A 19732-nucleotide genomic window follows, 5' to 3' on the forward strand; every position below is an offset into this window, starting at 1 on the left:
CATACTGGTTCTATCTTTCCCAGGGCTTACCAGGTGGCAAAGGCATACACATCCCATTTGTAGCCTGTAGGATCTGACACATGATGTGGAATGCAGCAACCTCTTGGGAACTCCCTTGTCCTTTGCTGCACGAGAAACAGAAAGAACCTCATTGTTGTATACAAACCATCATGAATCACAGTCCAACTTCATAAATGATAGCTCTCAATGCCAGGTATGAATGTCTAAACTTCCATCCTTGCTATTCTCTTCATCCCCTTACAGCGGTGATTCTCAACCTGTGGGTCCCCTGGTGTTTTAGTCTATAGCTCCCAGAAATCTCAGCCAGTTTACCAGCTATTAGGATTTCTGAGAGTTGAAGGCCAAAACATTTGGGGACTCACAGGTTGAAAACCACTGCTTTACAGGCTGATTTCAGTGTGAAAATCCTGCCCAGCTTCTATTTCCATCTCAAACTAGGTTCAAATCTTGGCTTAATATTCTAGTTAGAAAATTTCCATTAAACTAGATTCATCGGTTTAATAATAATAATAATAATAATAATAATAATAATACTGTATATACTCAAGTATAAGCCTAGTTTTTCAGCCCCTTTTTTGGCTGAAAAAGCTCCCCTCAGCTAATACTCGAGTCAAGGTTATTTATTATTTTAGTCTGGTATTAATATTATTTTTATTTCATGTATTATTTTACTCTATTATTATTACATTTACAGTATGTTACCCTATTATTATTATTATTATTATACACTATGATTATTATTACATTTATTATTTTACTCTATTATTACTATTATTATTACATTTCCATTATTTTACTTTATTATTATTATTACGTTTATTATTTTACTCTCTTTATTATTGTTGGAAGGATACATAAGTATATTTACATTGAAGGTGAGAATAATGATTTAATCAGAGTTGGGCAGTCTTATCACAAATTACAGTTTTATGTAAATATTCAAAAACATTTCACCTCCTGATGCCTCAATTAATGTAATTTTATTGGTATCTATTTTCATTTTGAAATTTGCCAGTAGTGGCTGCATTTCCTACCCTCGGCTTATACTTGAGTCAATATGTTTTTGTATTTTGTCTGTTTGTTTGTTTTGTTTCTGTTAGAAATGTAATATAATTGACTGGTTGCCCTGACATGACAAATATGTTTTCCCAGTTTTTTGGCGTAAAATTAGGTGCCTCGGCTTATAGTCGGGTTGGCTTATACTCGAGTATATACGGTAATAATAATAATAATAATAATAATAAAATAAAACTTTATTTGTACCCCGCTACCATCTCCCCAAGGGACTCGGTGCAGCTTACATGAGGCCAAGCCCGCAGTACATCAATAAACGAAGGCAATAACAAATAATGAATACAAAACAGTTAAAATAAATCTCATAAACAAAAAATAAACAATAACAATAACATACAAGCATTTAAAACCTATGGCCAGGCCAAATGTAATAATTAAAATTTAAAATATTTAAAAATAATGCTGGGCATGAACAAGGTAGGGTATAACTAGGATAGGGTTTTCAAATAAAGATGAGGGCGTGCAGACAATCCTAAATCACTATTAGTGCATTTGAGGACAAATTGATAAGACTTTTCCTTATTCTGGGAAGGCACACTGGAACAACCACGTTTTCAGGCTCCTCCTAAAGACTACCAGCGTTGGGGCATGTCTGATGTCCTTGGGAAGTGAGTTCCAGGGTTAGGGGGCCACCACCGAGAAGGCCCTCTCCCTCGTCCCCACCAATCGCGCCTGTGAAGGAGGTGGGAGCGCGAGCAGGGCCTCTCCAGATGATCGAAGAGATCGTTTGGGTTTGTACACAGAAATGAGGTCACGCAGGTAGGCGGATCCCAAACCGTTCAGGGCTTTGTAGGTAGGAACCTGCACCTTGAATTGGGACCAGAAAATGAACAGCAGCCAGTGGAGCTCCTTGAACAGAAGAGTTGACCGCTCTCTGTAAGAAGCACTCTTAGTATAAAATGGAGAAGTCTTCTAGAACAAACTAGGATCTTTCTGTTGGAACCAACCTTTGTAGGGATGAGGAGTAATGGAAGTGTTTATAGGCTTAACAGAACTTCCTGCATTCATATACCATAACTTATGAAAATGGGACTATTACATCCAAACTGGTTATTTGGCTACTTACATTTTGTGGCCTCAGTATATATTTAATAATCATTTCCCCCATCATGTTTTAGAGCCTTCCTGGGCCATTTCAGTTCATTTTTAGTTTTAAAAAAAGGCTTCTCTTGGTCATAAATTGACCCGAAGCAGGCTCAAAATCTGATGGACAAGAAAGAATTTCAACTCTCTTTAGTGCATTTATTTGTAAGGAAGTGAACTGACACTAAATTATCTGTTATAATAATGTTTTGCTATGTATTCTTGGTATTTCTGAATCACTTTGGACACATCTGTGTGAACTGGTTCCCTGAAAAATTAAAATAACAACATTGATAAATAACATAGTTGAAGATGTCTGCTGTTTCCACACAAGGACATGCATTGCCTGGTGGGTGATGTTTGTTGCTCTGACAAATCCTCCCAGTTTGAAAAATTGCCTGCTGTAAGAGCAGGAGATTATGTTCAAGAAAAACATGCTCCATGCTTCCTTTGGTGCATTATACTAGTTTTTCTGGTCATGGTCATTTTAATTTAAAATATGGTTTCCCTTCTAAAAATTAAAGCTGCTATTAAAGGTCATTTAATAGCAGAATGTGAATTTTTGGAGATGTTGAATGCATGTAGCAGTAAATGGCCATTTTGTCTACAGATAAAGAAAAAACAATTAAATATATAAACAATTAAATATATCTATCTCCGTTTACGAACCCGCACGCTCCCTTCGGTCATCTGGAGAGGCCCTGCTCACGATCCCACCTGCGTCGCAGGCGCGTTTGGTGGGGATGAGGGACAGGGCCTTCTCTGTGGTGGCTCCCCGACTCTGGAATTCTCTCCCCAAGAACATCAGACAACCTTCAACGTTGGCTGTCTTTAGGAAGAGCCTGAAGACCTGGCTGTTCCAGTGTGCCTTTCCAGAATAGGAAACTCCTGGCTTCAAGTCCCAAATGCACTTTGCTAGAGACTCAGGATTATGTGCACATTGCACCTACCTCCATATACCTCTACATATTACCTGTCAAGTTCAGCATTTTAAATTTTGTCCATTACATTTGGCCCAGCCTTTGGTTTTAATAGTGTCACGGTGTCATTGTCTTACTGTTTTATTGTTTTGCTTGATGTTTTATTATTTGCTTATGAGTTTATTGTGTATTGTATGTTGTTGATTGTCGGCGGCCTTGGCCTTTGTAAGCCGCATCGAGTCCGAGATTTTGCGGGGTATAAATAAAGTTAATAATAATAATAATAATAATAATAATAATAAAAGACATGCACAATATATGGGCCACACTGTATTCTAGGGCAGTTACACCAATGTTGTTTTGTGGTTGTTCATTCGTTCAGTCGTTTCCAACTTCGTGACCTCATGGACTAGCCCACGTCAGAGCTCCCTGTTGGCCGTCACCACCCCCAGCTCCTTCAAGGTCAATGCAGTCACTTCAAGGATGCTATCCATCCACCTTGGCCAGCCCCTCTTCCTTTTTCCTTCCATTTTCCCCAGCATAATTGAGTTACACCAATGCAGAGAGAAAAACCAACCACTTTTTGTTAGCCCTGCTTTTATTATTTTCAACTAGACAGATAATGACTTGATAAAAGATAATTGCTTACATTGAAAAGGTCTGGGGATGAAGATTATACTTCTTCCAAACATTCTCCAATATCTGCCATATTAGTCTCAGCTAAAAAAGAAAAGAGAGAAGTATTTATCGATTCTTAGATTGTCTTTCTTAAAATCAAATCAGAGAAATGCCATTACAATCAAGCAGATTCTACAACTGTAACCCTACAGCAGCAGGGTGGTGGTGGTGGTTGTACTTTTTTCTGAGTCTATTTTTCCTAGAAATATAAATACTATAAAGGGACAGGGATCCCAAAACAAAAGAGAAATAGGTTTTACACAAGGCGATGCTCCACATTTCCTCTGATCTTTTGTCTTTAGCTGCATTCCATCCATGTATAGCCTTCAAGAACTGCTTTCCAGGGACATAACAGGGCAATTGAAAAGATAGGTTAGGCTACCTCCTCCTCCTCATGGCTGTTAGCAGTTGGAGCCCAGTGACTTAGATCCTATCAGCCTCTGTCAACAATCCCGATGGTCAGGAATGATTGAGTTTGTAGGCCAACAAAGTACATTTATTGTTCCCTATACCAGAAAATATGCCATCCCACCCCCCTGAAACATCTTCCTGCTGTTCTAAATTCGTCCAGTGGTTTTTGAGTTATGTTCATCTCACAAACAAACATTACATTTTTATTTATATAGATTATTCTGGCTACAGCAGATGGGAGTTACATTTGGAGGGCCTCAGCTTCCTGCCCCTGCTGTAGAAAAAAACCAAAACCAACCATATGTAGGAAGCCTACTATTGGAGAAAACCAAACTATGAAGGAGCTTCCATGTGCATTGGATGGAAGTGCATGTGTGTTTTACTTTACACTTGAATACGTGAAGAAACAAGTGGGTGTCACAAAGACCTGGACTATCTCACCAGCCGAGCTTGGTATGTAAAGTCTGGAAGCGGTGTCAATTTGCACTAGAATAAATAGAGCAAATTTTGTCAGGAATAGAATTTGAGATTAAAAACTACTCCTTCTCCTTTGGAACACAATTTAAGTAATTAATCTGATGCAGGGCCAGCAAAAGTTGAACCATCTTTGTACTGAATGCTGGAAATAGAAAATTACTAAGACTTGCCGTAGAGATCCTACGCTATAATTCCTGCTGGATCAGATCATTACTAGGAGGGGAAGTCTTGCATTACATTATTGTCACTTGGACCTGATTGAGAAACTCAGAACTAGGCGGACCAAGAGGACCTAAAGGAGCTCATCTGCTGCCACCTGCTGGTTGAAGTACATACTCCAAAATACACAATAGCTATTTGCTGCTGTTACAACCAGCTACGGACAGCCAGTGTGGTAGTTTGGGTGTTGCACCAGATAGAACTCTGGAGACCAGGGCTTGAATCTCTGCTCAGGAACTGAAATCCACTAGGTGACCTTGGGCAAGGCTCCTCACCACAAAATTGGCCAAGAAAACTCCATAATAAGTTTGCCTTATGATTACAAGTCAGAAACAACTTGAAGACACACAATAGCAACAACAAACAACCAGCTAAACGACCAAACCGCTCCTCACTAGGACAAGATATATTCCAATTTCTGCCTCTCTTGGTGACACAAGGGATCCCTACATTTCTAAATTAACCATAAAATAATAATAATGATTTATTATTTTTATTTTATGGTTAATTTAGAATATTGCATAATATCCAACCATCACCCAAGTCAAAAAAGAAGCACAATTAAAGCCTTGGCAGTCCATGCAAAAAGAATGTGCGAACCCCACCTCCCCCAAGATGAACTGAACCACCTAAACTGGGCTCTACAGGCCAATGGATACTCCACCTCAGACATCAGAAGAGCAGCAAGACCGAGAACAAGCCACGAGAGTCAAGACAAAGATCCACCTAGAGGAAAAGTGTTCTTGCCATACATCAAGGGAACCACTGACCGCATAGGGAAGCTGATGAGGAAACACAACATACAAACAATCTACAGACCCACCAAGAAAATCCAACAAATGCTTTGTTCAGCAAAGGACAAGAGGAATCCTCTCACTTCTGCAGGAGTCTACCATATACCACACAGCTGTGGACAACTCTACATAAGGACCACCAAACGCAGCATCACCCAAACACGAATCAAGGAACATGAAAGGCACTGCAGACTACTTCAACCAGAGAAATCAGCCATAGAAGAGCACCTGATGAACCAAACTGGGCACAGCATATTATTTGAGAACACAGAAATGCTGGACCACTATAACAACCACCATGTCAGACTACACAGAGAAGCCATTGAAATACACAAGCATATGGACAATTTCAACAGAAAGGAGGAAACCATGAAAATGAACAAAATCCGGCTACCAGTATTAAAAAAAACTCTAAAATTACAACAGCAAAACAACAGAGGGGAAACAATTAGGCGCATCTAATCACCTCTCAACAAAAGATTGCCCCAGGCACTGTCAAGCCATCAAATGCTAATCAAGGTGGTCAGTTGAAACATTCACACCTAGCTCCAACAGACAAGGGTTCTTTGTCCCACCCTGGTCATTCCACAGATATATAAACCCATTTTCCTAGTTCCAATAGACCTCACTACCTCTGAGGATGCTTGCCATAGATGCAAGCGAAACATCAGGAGAAAATGCCTCTAGAACATGGCCACACAGCCCGAAAAACCTACAACAACTGAATAATAATAATCTTTATTTATACCCCGCCACCATCTCCCCAATGGGGGCTTGGGATGGCTTACATGAGGCCAAGCCCAAACAACAAATTACAACAGAGTAAAACCAAAAATGCAAACCGAAAACACAAACAATAAACAACAACATCATAATTACATAAAACATGTGAATACATAACAATATAAAATTACAATAAGCACAAACACAGTGACAATGGGCAGGCTACATGTAATAATTAAAAGAAAAACCAATTAAAAACTAATTAAAAACTCAGGTGAGATAAAGGAGAAGCAGGTTATTTGCGGAGGAGGGCTCATTATATCGGGGGTTGTGGAATAAAAGCCGAAGTATATATTTCCACCAGCACATCCTTATAGTGAGAAGAGATTAATAGTTTTACACTTGCTGAAAAGTTCAAAAATATCCCTATGGTATTTATCTCATTAACATATACTCATTTCTCAATGTAAATAAAATTGCTGCTTTGAAGAGAGGCTCAGGAGAGTTGTCATCATCAGTCCAAATTGAGGGTCCATGTTTTCTTGGGTGGAGACTTATGGCAGAAATTAGACAAATAAAAAAGGAAGTAATCCTGAGACACTGAACACGGCTTTGCATGCTGAGCCAGGGATTGTATTTAGACTAACGCCACAGGGTTGCAGTGCATGACTTCCTGGAAAGTTGAACGCAAAATAATTCTGCTTTGAAAAGCAGAAACCTTTTTTTTTTTAAGCACCAATGACAAAGACGACAAGGTTCTATGCAAATCCAAACACACACAAAACACTCGAGGGATAACTCTTTCCTAAAGTACCCTCAATGTTTTTTGTTTTAAAATGACCTACCATTTTTGAAACATAATCCACAGCTATTTGGTCCATATTCTTTGTGCCAATATATTGTAGGTGCCTTGCAAGATGATCTTTCAACTGTGCAACCATCTGTAAAAAAGTATAGAATTAATAACACATATGGAGACAGAGTTGATGCATATAATAAATTAGTGTATATGACCTTAAAAATATAATTAAGATTAAGTTTACTCGCTATCAATATAAACAATTACTAAATGCAAGCATAATAATAGAATCCTGGGTTTGTTTAGCCAGAAATAAATCCAGCTGTGTTAGTTTGGTCTTACTCCTGGGCAAGCAAACAGGTTCCAGGATATCAATAAATAGAAACATAAAGAGATAATAATTTATTTAATAGTTTTACATGCTACTATTATTATTACATTGGAGCCCCTGGTGGCTCAGTGGGTTAAACCCTTGTGTCGGCAGGACGGAAGCCCAACAGTTTGCAGGTTCGAATCCGGGAGAGCATGGATTAGCTCCCTCTGTCAGCTCCAGTTCCCCATGCGGGGACATGAGAGAAGCCTCCCACAAGGATGGTAAAAACATCAAAACACCCAGGCATCCCCTGGGCAATATCCTTGCAGAGGCCAATTCTCTCACACCAGAAGCGACTTGCAGTTTCTCAAGTCACTCTTGGCATGAAAAAAAAATATATTGAAATTATTATGCCAGGGGCCAATTTATAGGCGGTGACCAGGGGAGCATTCGCACAGTTAAAACTTGTGCGCCAGCTGCACCCGTACCTTGGGAAGTCTGACTTGGCCACAGTAGTCCACGCTCTGGTTACATCCCGTATAGACTACTGCAATGCTCTCTACGTGGGGATGCCTTTGAAGACTGCTCGGAAGCTTCAAATGGTCCAACGCTCGGCAGCCAGGTTATTAACAGGAGCGGGGTACAGGGAGCATACAACTCCTCTGTTGCGCCAGCTACCGGGCACAATTCAAAGTGCTGGCGTTAGCCTATAGAACCCTAAACAGTTCTGGCCCTACTTACCTCTTCGAACGCATCTCCTCCTATGAACCAACTAGGACATTAAGATCACCTTGGAGGCCCTGCTCTCAGTCCCGCCTGCATCACAGGTGCGCCTGGTGGGAACGAGAGACAGGGCCTTCTCAGTGGTGGCCCCTCGGCTGTGGAACGCCCTTCCTATAGATATCAGATCAGCCCCATCCCTATTGGCGTTTCGGAGGAAAGTGAAGACCTGGCTGTTTAAACAAGCATACGATTAAGCAGTGTAATGAATATATGAACACGGATTAACGGATGATGAGATTGGATTCTGATTTTACTGATCAGACGCTAATGATTGTTATATTGATGTTTAATTGTTGATGATGCTATTGTTTTAACTGTCCCATAATCGTTTTATGATGTTTTGCATTGAATTTTGCTGTTGTTAACCGCTTTGAGTCGCCTAAGGGCTGAGAAAAGCGGTATATAAATGAAGTAAATAATAAATAAATAAATAAATAATAAATATGGCATAACAAGGGAAAAATGAGCAACTGCAAAGAGACTTAAATACAACCATCAACATATTACTCCATATAAATACTGTAATAAGAAAATGAACAGAGTTCATTTGCTTTTCAAAAGAAGCGCTAGAAATCTGGCAGAAATCAACTACAAGGGGTATCTGTGATACATTCAAATTTAGTATTTCAAGTTCAGATGACCTACAATGGCAGGATGCTCATTCTTGTATTAATTTTTCATATGGGCAAAAGTCAAATTAAGATTTCCCATTCCCAAATATAAGTAGATGAAGGAGAAAGATTTACTATAAGCTGGCAACAGTAAGTGAAGAAAATGGTGTCTGATGTCACAAATGGGAACACTGCCAGTGCATTATAGAAAGATTAATTACAAAAAAAGTTAAAATCAGGCTGCAGGGCCCTCCAGACTGAGTGTCTCTCACAGATTTCCAAAGAGGGAGGATCCATGGATATTTTCTCAGCTGTGAGGCAGATGATCAAGTGTCACAATCATATCCAGAGAGCCAGAAAATGATCTGACTGCTGCTGACAAACCACTATCAAGTTAAGAGTATCTCTGCAAAGTCATTTGACTGATAAAAGGGAACAGAACATCACAAAGCTCAATTTGCAGTAACAGTGTTTATATTTTAAAGTATTTGTGTCACCAGGTACAGAAAACAGCACTGCCGACACATACCAGTCCTGTTAGCAACTGTTGCTCATTATCTTCATCTTGGAAGAAAGGAACTAGCCTTTCCCCTGAAATAAAAAGAGACAAGGTTTTATTCCAGTTCTGGGTTACACAGCAGAATCCTGGAAGTTTGACTATGGTTTGATGACAAGGATTATACATTTCAAGATGTTATATGCTTGGGACAGGAAATTAAAGTTGTAATCTAATATTCATTCTAATGTTTCTACAAAATAATATAATGTGCCTTATAATACAGTAGCCCCTCCACATTCACTTGGGTTAGGGATGCAGGACCCCCCACAAAAATGAGAAAACTGCAAATAAAAAACTGGCAATTTTAACCTGAGAGAACACATCTCTACAAAACTCTAGGTCCCCCAGTGTGGTCCTGTAGTGAGTTTCCTCTGGAAGTTGTGCTGAAGACCCTAGAGATATCTAGAGACACCATACTCATAAAATCAAATCTACAAAAACATAAAACTGGCAAATGTGGAAAGCCAACTGTCCACTATTATATTCAACAGTTACATAACTATTATATTCAACAATTACATGATTTAAACAAAAACCCAAACAAGACGTTAGCCAAGATTTTGTATTAGGATCATGTAGTTACAGCTCTAGAGTTACATCTCCTGATGATAGCTCCCAAAACCTATGTTGGAAGCAACACAGCAACACACCAACATGGTCATTTTTGTGTTGTCAGAGAGCAGTGGGGACATGCCCTGACAATTTGATGTAGCTGGATGCATGACAAAAGGCATCCATGGATATTTCTGCATGATGTCCTGTAAATAATGTCCTTGCGGTATGTCTAGCTACAGGTAAACAACTGGTTATGGGCATGTTCATCATCCTTCTCTGTGACAAAACAGAAATAGTTGTCTTGTAAGAGCTGCACTGCTTACGAGGAGATGTTTTTGGGGTGTGTGCAGGTGGTCACTACAGGGTCGAAATAAAATTCCAACCTGCACAATGAACAAAACATTGAATTGCTATGATTGAGGTCGAACTTATGCTATCGTACTTCATTAATAGGATGCAAACCCTAATGTCCTCACCATAACAACAAAAAATTCTATTATTTTTTGCTTTATAGTAAATGGACACATATAGTGTGCTCTTTCAGTTACCCCAACTGTTGTGGTAGTTATATGTTGAATGTAGCTCATTTCTCTTTTTCACCTGTTATATTTGATGGAATTGACATTCAGCTTCTTTGTAGCCCTTTGAATGTTTTTAGAGAGAAAATGTAACCTCTTCCTTTCTCTAAGATGAAACATGTACCATGCCATCCACACTCAAAATACAAGCAAACCTGACATACATAAAAGGGCCTGATTATCTGCCAGAAAATCCTGTTAAAACAATAAACTGTGTATGTTTGTGGAGAACAAGATCAGTCGTGGGCAGAGCAGATCTGATACAGCTAATACATAAGAAGACCTCTGATCAAGACCACAGACTCTTTAGAGCTAGTGGATCCCCAGAACCCATGGAGGAAATACAAGTGCCTTTTGCTCTGAGTTTGACAGTTATAAACAAACCCCAGCATGCAAAAGCCCTTGAAGAAGACAAATGATAATGCTTAAAATAAAACTCTTCTATTTCATGTTATTGTTCTTACTTAAGTAGGATTATCCTACAGTTTCAAAAAGAGAGAGATTTTCATATTCCCAACTGCCACGACTTAATCTTTGAACAGACCAAACTGCAATTTCCATCCTTAAATGTGCTTCAAATTTGCTTACCTGTCTTTGTCAGGGTTCTTCCATACATTTGCTAACAACTTAATTCCCAAATAGTAATTTCTATCACCCCAGTGCCCTCCCACAAGAAATCCCAAACAGCATTTCTCTATTTTAAGTTACAGTCACCATCTTTATCCAGTTTAATAACACACTTTTACCTTTTAGCAATCCTATATGAGTCATGTAGTCTACAGGGATCAGTAGCAAAGTAATTTCAATATCTAATTTTAATGGAACCATTTCTGGGCTGCTTGGCATCAATGAATTTTTCACTCACCTGTAGTTGACATATTCAAACTGGAAAACACCCTAAGAGAAAAAAAATATATTTCTGAAGCACTTCAAAGAGCTACCTGTAATTTTATTTTTTTTTAATTGTGTAGAAAATCCATTTATGCAACATATACTCCAATTATTTATTTTATTATTTATTTACTTCATTTATAAACCACTTTTCTGAGTCATTAGTTTATACGGTGCAAAAACAATAGACAATGGAATGCAAAAATCACTGGGAAATGGTAATTGTTGTTTTTCTTCAACTTATATTCATCGTAGTGTCTAGACCAGGGGTCTTCAAAAATTTTAAACAAAGGGTCAGGTCACAGTCCCTCAAATTGTTGGAGGGCTGGATTATAATTTGAAAATAACATGAATGAATTCCTATGCATACTGCACATATCTTATTTCCAGTGAAAAAAACACTTAAAACAATACAATAATTAAAATGAAGAACAATTTTAAGAAATATAAACTTATTAGTATTTCAATGGGAAGTGCGGGCCTGCTTTTAGCTGATGAGATAGGATTGTTGTTGTTGTGTGCTTTCAAGTCATTTCAGACTTAGGTTGACCCTGAGCGAGGGCCGGGTAAATGACCTTGGAGGGTCGTATCTGGCCCCCGGGCCTTAGTTTGAGGACCCCTGTCCTAGACTGAAATGTGAAGTGTGACCCAGACCTAGTTCTGACAGTGGAGGCATGTTTAAGGCACATAAGAGGTTGGTTGTGGCACAGGCTGTGGAGTGGCACCAAGAATTTCAGCCAGGTACTCCAGGCCATTTGTCTCTCATCAGGGGAGCCACAGAGCTAGGTGAGATAGCTAGAAAGGTGGTTCGGGAGGATAAGGAGGACAAAGATGGAGGAGCTGACCCTAAGCTAAATGGCGTGGCCAAGGAAGTGGCACAGAGTATGACCAAGGGGCCCGTCATGGTTGCCAGGAAAGCTGGGAAGCCAGTGACCTGAAGTACAGTCAAGATAGTCTCCAGAAAGCTGGCCGTGCATTCCAGTGAAGCCAGGAGGGAAGCGGTAACAGCCTAAAGAGGTCCGAGATCACCTCAGCATCGAAGAAGAAAGTGCAGGAGAGAGAGAGGAGGAGAAAGGCGGTGGTCAGCAGCATAAAGAGGTCCGAGATCACCTCAGTTTTCAAGAAAGAGCAACTGCAGGAAGGAAAGAGGAAGGTGGAGAGGACTCGTGGTCATCATTTCCATGTCTTTGTACCTAGTAGTTCAAAGACATACCTAGGTACATCAGCTTAACAGCTGAGAGACCTAGTTGCTTTGCATGAATGCTTGTAAACATCATCACAAAAAGTTGTGATTTCTAACAAGGCCATGCCTTTCCAGTGACCTGTGGTTTTCCAAAAAGGTCATGAATCCCATTTCCCAAATGGTTATGGAGATTCACATTTTCCTAAAACAACGTACCTATGGATTTTGCATCCACAACAGGAAAAAGTGTCATTGGCTTCAAGTCCTCCTGGTCACCCCAAAACTACTAGTTAGCTACTGTTCAGACAGGATTGCTGAACTAAATATTGCCTTGATCCGATTTGGAGAGCACATACACTGACCTTGTGTCAAGCAAAAGTTTCCTTCTCTAATATTGCACGCATAAGTACTCCCTTTTTTAGAAAAACGTGCACTTCAAACCACACAACTCAGACAAAATACTATTCATTGCTTGCTATGATTCTAGCTAAGGTTTCCTCTAGTCTCTGAGGGAACTGAGATATGTTTCAGTCTCTTATACAAAATCAACATACTCAACTGTAATAACATGGCACAAAAATATATGTATAGTTTGGCACAGAAAGTTGTAAATAACATGTTGATTTGGAAAATCTGTTTGAAATCTTTCTGCTTTCAAACAGGGAGGTATATCTCTATCTGTCCAAGAGAAACATAACATCACTTATCCTGAGACGAAAAAGAGAGAAAAGGCACACATTGAACCAAGCAAAACAATAGATATTAAAATGCACAGCATTGCAAACTCCAAAAAAGTTCCTAAATTAATCTGAAATCTTAAACCTTTCCCGCTCGTCAATCATGACACACTAAGCTGAAAAGATAGGACAAAAAGAAGTCCTACACAGACATACTTTTACACTTTGTGATGTGCACAAAGCAAGGGGCAGAGGTTTCCAAAAAGTTGGTCAAAGTAGGATAATGCATTAATAATGTCATTTAACGATTCAACCTGTTTACTGAATCACACAAATAATACTTAAATGAGACAAATGGTACCTAAGACTGGTTATGAACTTTTCAAATACAAAATAAATAAAAATAAAACCAGTGAGACACATAAGACAAAATCTTAGCCGGCTCTCAGATATGGGAGATTTAACAGCATCCCTTATAATGAGTTGTATCTGCGGGACACCTGAAATTAAGGATATAGCACACATATTATTTGATTGTAAATTGTATCAAAAGGTGAGAGACTTCCACCTTGGTATATATATAAAACAGACAATGTATTGAGAATCTCACATCAGAACAACATATTTTATGTGTGACCAAGACTCAAAAATAACATATAAAACAGCTCTGTACTAAAGCAAAACAATACGTCTGAGAAACACATATGTAGGGCTGGATCGGGGTAAATTGTAGGGGTGATAAGGAAATACGATGTATATAATCAGTTTTATCAGTTTATCAGTTTTATCATGTCTTATCATATTTATTTACTGTATTGTTATAAGTGTCTTATTTTAACTTACTACATGGAGTGCGATCGGGTCTTGCCAGGCCTTGTTGTTTTGTTTGTTATTGTGATATGGCCTAAGGGCTAATCAATAAAAAATTACTTGCTTACTTAGCCAGCTGTTTAGTTGGCATATGTACACTCGAGCATACAATTTCAATTAACAGCCATTTATTGCAAGACTGAAAATGTTTTTAAAAAATCAATATCCCACTTTGCTTTCATGAAAAAAAAATTACTTTAAAGCAGTAGTTAGCAACTGCCAAAAGTTGGGGGACTAAATTTGTTAACTGCAGGATCTCAGGCCTGTACACTCCACTGCAACATTCCCCCTGCTGTATTTTCCTTGCTTCAAATTTCTAAAAACTTATTTTATACAACACTAAAAATAAACTTCTGATTTATTTCGTTTTAAAAATAGGGTCTCTCGGGTCTAAAAACAGTTCATGGAAGGTCCCAAAATGTGGCAAAACTGTTCCTTGCATCCACTAGGATGTGTGGGAGGCATCTGAAAAAGCCTGAGGGGCTAAAACATGGCCTTAGAATCATGTTCAGTCCATGAGCTTCACTTCTCCCATCTCCTTTAATGGAAGCTTTAAACATTATTTCATATAGCAATATTCCAACCAGAGCAGCCTATTAAGACAATAGGATGTGTGGACTTACTATTTAGCAACTGAATCAATGGGGTTAATGTAGTTTGGAAGAGCCCTTTGATTTAATTCCTTATATGTTGCAGCTGAGGAAGGGATCATTTGCCCCATGGAAGTCAGTTGTGTTTATAGATACCTGCAATGTTCTCTAGTCCTCATTTCTTGACGTTGATGTTTGTCCGCCTGTCTTCCCAAGAGATTTACAGGATTTTCCAGAAGCAGCGCTGATGGAACTGTTCTGGGAGTTGCATGTGACGTTTGTAGACTGTCCACGTTTCGCAGGCGTATAGCAGGGTTGGGAGGACAATAGCTTTATAAACAAGCACCTTGCTATCCCTACGGATGTCCCAATCCTCAAACACTCTCTGCTTCATTTGGAAAAATGCTGCACTCGCAGAGCTCAGGAGGTGTTGTATTTCGGTGTTGATGTTGACTTTGGTGGAGAGGTGGCTGCCAAGGTAGCGGAAATTGTCAACATTTTCTAATGTTACACCATTAAGCTGTATCTCTGGCATTGGAGAGGGATTGACTGGTGACTGCTGGAAGAGTACTTTGGTTTTCTCTATGTTCAATGACAGGCCGAGCTTCTCGTATGCTTCTGCGAAGCTGTTTAGAGTAGCTTGTAGATCTTCTTCTGAATGCGCACAGACAACATTGTCATCAGCATACTGGAATTCTATAACAGATGTTGTTGTAACCTTGGTTTTGGCTTTCAGTCTTCCATGGGAACCCACTGGGCGACCTTACTCTCAGCCCATTAGGGCTGAAAACCCCATTAGGGTTGCCATACGTCAGAAATCACTTGAAGGCACAACAATAAAGTATTTAAAAGCAACACAAAATACTGAGAGACATCCAGACTCCATTGAATCAAAACTAGGGATAGGAAGGTGATAATTTATTTTCAGAAGTCAACCTACCTTTTTGCATTTCCAAAAATATTTTTCATATATGTTGTTCTCTCTTCAGTTCTCTAGAAAAAGTAAATTATTTTTCATGAGAGCGTTACATGATGGAATTCGCTTTATTCTATCAATGTCTAATAACACTTGTAGACAACATGGCAGGGGGTGGGGGGATAAGGAGTACGTAACCTAATTATGTATTGCTTTAAACAACTCCAAGTGTTCTAAAACCCATGCTTTAGCACACAACCAGAAGCAGTGAAAAGGTGTATCCTCTGTAGCACACACCTTGAGTGAGTTCAATTCCTGGCATTATATAAAATCAAGCCAAGAACTGAAATAATGGTTTGATTCAGACTTATTCTAAAGCTGTTAAAGAGTGCCTTCAAGTTATTTCTGACTTATGACAACCTTAAAGTGAAGTCATCACAGGGTTTCCTTGGCAAAATGTGTTCAGAAGGGTGTTTTTGGATTAGCTGAATGTGTTTTGCCCAAGCTCATCCAGTGCACTTACCTGTCAGAGCAGGGAATTCAAATTCTGGTCTCCAAAGCCCAATGTGAAACCCACACTGTCTTATTCTAACATACCACAGTTTACCAGTAGCTGCTGCATTTCCCACTCTCGGCTTATACTTGGGTCAATACGTTTCCCCAGTTTTTTGCGGTAAAATTAGGTTCTCAGCTTATATTCGGGTCGGCTTATATTCGAGTATATATGGTATCAATCCGGAATAAGGCTATGCTGTCATTCATCTATCCAACCTTGGTCTTTTTTACACAAACACACACATACCTAGAATGCCAAACAGAATGACATGCCTGCTGAGCTCTCCTTTACAGCAATCTTTTCTTCATTTCAATTGGGTTCGCTATTAGCCAGTTCTGCATATCCCAGCATGTATATATGTTGTTAACATGTAATATAATAGAATTCCTGAGACTTCTAGCAATGGGTGCACTTATACAGTTCTCTGTGTCTTTGTCAGAAAACATTTGATTCACAGATTTCAAATGTTGAAAAATATGCCATTTTAGCCTCATTTACCTCCTCTGAAAGCAAATTATCCCATTCTCTCTGAAGCACCTTGTAGTTGAAATGCAAGTGGGGTTCAGCATACTTCACACATTCCAGGCTCATGCTCAGCTTTTCCCAGAAGTCTTTGCAATGTTGTACCTCAAAGAAATGAGAAAGAGAAGCAAATGTCCTAGGTACTCATTACCTCCTATAACAAGAACTTAGCTAAATGAGGTTATGACAAATGTGGGATCTAGACAGTAGAGGGATTTTCCCCACTCAAAGTGTAATGTTGAATTTAGTCTCAAAACTAAGACATTTCATGCGATGGCCATGTTCTGCTGCAGAAACCCTAGAAACCCCTGCCAAATGTCAGCTGAGATAACTGCTGTAATTATGTTGTATGTGTATTGGAGATTGAAAAAATCAGCACAACTCCCTCCAACTTCACCAGAAGATTAACCATAACCGGGTACCTATAAAACCAGTGGTGGACTAAAATGCATGGGTTTTCCAATAAGAACCAAGACAAGCCCAATTTCCAGATTCCTGCCCGTATAGGAATTGCCCATTAGAAATCCATGGGATTTTGGCTTTCTGATGAATAGATATTTCTCTGTAGAGAATAACTATATGGTGGAATAATTTCTAAATATAAATGCTCAGATATTTGGACAGAAGAGTATCTATCAACAAATATTAGGTTCTGTGGGCTACATTTCAGAGGAAAGAATCAGCAAAATCACTTCTGAGGTTTTTTTCTGCCAAGGAAAAAATGTGAAATTTATGGGGTCACAAGGTGATAGGCAACCTGATGGCTCACACACACAATTTCAAGACTTTACAGCACATACTGAGAAAGAATGTGGAATAGCTGTGACCTCTAGTGGCAGCTTTACAGAACACCATCAATGGTCTCTTCATGGTTTTCTTCTTCTTTGGGGTCTTGTGGGAGAGCACGGATAAGCTCCCTCTGTCAGCTCTGGCTCCCCATGCGGGGACATGAGAGAAGCCTCCCACAAGGATGGTAAAACATAAAAAGCCATCCTGACGCCCCCTGGGCAACGCCAATTCTCTCACACCAGAAGAGACTTGCAGTTTCTCAAGTCGCTCCTGACACGAAGAAAAAAAAAGCTTCACTAAACTAAGTACTGTGAGGAAAACTGCCCAAACTTTCACCAGAGTTTCTAACTGTGGTTTGGAATTATATTGCAACTTACACGACCACAAAAAGAACTGTACAATGTAAATTTATTTACTTTACTTTATTTATATACCACTTTTCTCAGCCCTCAGGAAACTCAAAGCGGTGAACAACATCAATACAAAACATCACAGGTTTCTTAACACTATGGTTTGTCTGAGAAAGCATAATTTACAGAGCTATCTTAAAATATATTGTCGAAGGCTTTCATGGCTGGAATCACTGAACTGTTGTAGGTTTTTTTCGGGCTATATGGCCATGTTCTAGAGGCATTTTCTCCTGACGTTTCACCTGCATCTATGGCAAGCATCCTCAGAGGTAGTGAGGTCTATTGGAACTAGGAAATGGGTTTATATGTCTGTGGAATGACCAGGGTGGGGCAAAGAACTCTTGTCTGTTGGAGCTAGGTGTGAATGTTTCAACTGACCACCTTGATTAGCATTTCATGGCCTGGCAGTGTTTTGGCGTGGCTTGTTAGTGCCTGGGGCAATCTTTTGTTGAGAGGTGATTAGATGTGCCTGATTATTTCCTCTCTGTTTTAAACTATCTTAAAATAGTTTCAAAAAGATAGAGGCTATGGTGATAGACTTAAGTGTCTAGTTAACAGAATTATGTTCAGAGCCCTAAGGGCACACCTATACTGTAAAATTAATGCGGTTTGCCACCGCTTTAACTGCCGTGGCTCAATACTATAGACTCCCAAAGGGTGGAAAGGGCAAGTATTCTTCATTTGATAGGGCACCCTCATTCTTCTATGTTCAACCAAGCTGAAAGTGGCTGTTTCTCCATTTTCTGGGTCACGTTCCTCTCCTTCCCAACAGCAAAGGATAACAGCAGGGATCCAACCCATAGTTTGACAGCAACCGAGAGGTGGAAGATGGAGAAATGCATATGTGGAGTTACTAATAAATGTATGGTCTTGGCTAAGGTGCAGATGGGAGCGGGGACAGGACACAATGCTATATACTGCACATATAGCATTGTTTCACTTCCTTTAACTGTATGGTTAGGCAAAGTTAATATAAGAACCATCTCCATGATGAAAAGGATACATGAATCAACTTAGCATTCTGCTAGCAATTGCTTATCATATACTTACTTTTAATGCAGGTAATGAGATAATGTGTGTTCGGCATATAATTCCTGGGAAATCCTACAAAATATAGGAGCATTGAGTGAAAAGGGATGTTGCATTGTATTTGCTTCCTTAGATTATGGTTTGCTTTTTACATGGACTGTACGTTAGACCAGGCCTTCTTAAACGTTTTACACTCATGTATCCTTTCTGCCCAATAAATATTTACATGACCCCAGGTATAAAGCTATATTAAAAAGGTATAAAATCAAACATTTACTGACCAACACATATTTTGGTGCCTCAAATATTAGCCCTGTTTCTGGGTATATTTGACCTGCTGATTCCAAAAATAACACCAGTGTTCCCTTATCAGCTCTACTTTTCCAGCTACAGAGAACATATGCCATATACCAATCACCATCTGTGTGCCCATAGAAAATCATGATAACCATATCTAAGAAACTAGAGCTGATGCAATCTATCTAAATGCATTTTTTAAAAAAATCAGTGCTCCAAATAATTCTAGGAACAAACCTAAAATCAAGACACCAAAAATATTTTGGACTGTACTAAATCAGTATTTCCAAGGCTTGCTAAATGAGCTGATTTTGCTTTGTATGAAGTACAGCTGAAATGTTTTCTGCAAACTCCATTGTAAACACTGCTTGTTGTTGCTAACTGCTTCACTTAAATGTCTAGAT

General features: G+C 39.2%; 1 protein-coding gene across 1 annotated transcript in view; it reads right to left on the reverse strand.

The window, feature by feature from the left end:
* The window catches only part of GSAP (gamma-secretase activating protein), a 72343-nt gene that overhangs the window by 14658 nt on the left and 37953 nt on the right, over nucleotides 1–19732 (reverse strand). Inside the window, exons 19-26 of the mRNA XM_060778319.2 lie at nucleotides 19053–19106; nucleotides 16780–16908; nucleotides 15750–15802; nucleotides 11464–11495; nucleotides 9436–9497; nucleotides 7246–7341; nucleotides 3748–3818; nucleotides 31–125 (exon numbers count right to left, since the gene is read on the reverse strand). Coding sequence (XP_060634302.2) covers nucleotides 31–125; nucleotides 3748–3818; nucleotides 7246–7341; nucleotides 9436–9497; nucleotides 11464–11495; nucleotides 15750–15802; nucleotides 16780–16908; nucleotides 19053–19106 — 592 coding nt within the window. The remainder of the gene's footprint in view (nucleotides 1–30; nucleotides 126–3747; nucleotides 3819–7245; nucleotides 7342–9435; nucleotides 9498–11463; nucleotides 11496–15749; nucleotides 15803–16779; nucleotides 16909–19052; nucleotides 19107–19732) is intronic.

Source organism: Anolis sagrei, chromosome 5, assembly GCF_037176765.1.
Source record: "Anolis sagrei isolate rAnoSag1 chromosome 5, rAnoSag1.mat, whole genome shotgun sequence".
NCBI lineage: Eukaryota > Metazoa > Chordata > Lepidosauria > Squamata > Dactyloidae > Anolis > Anolis sagrei.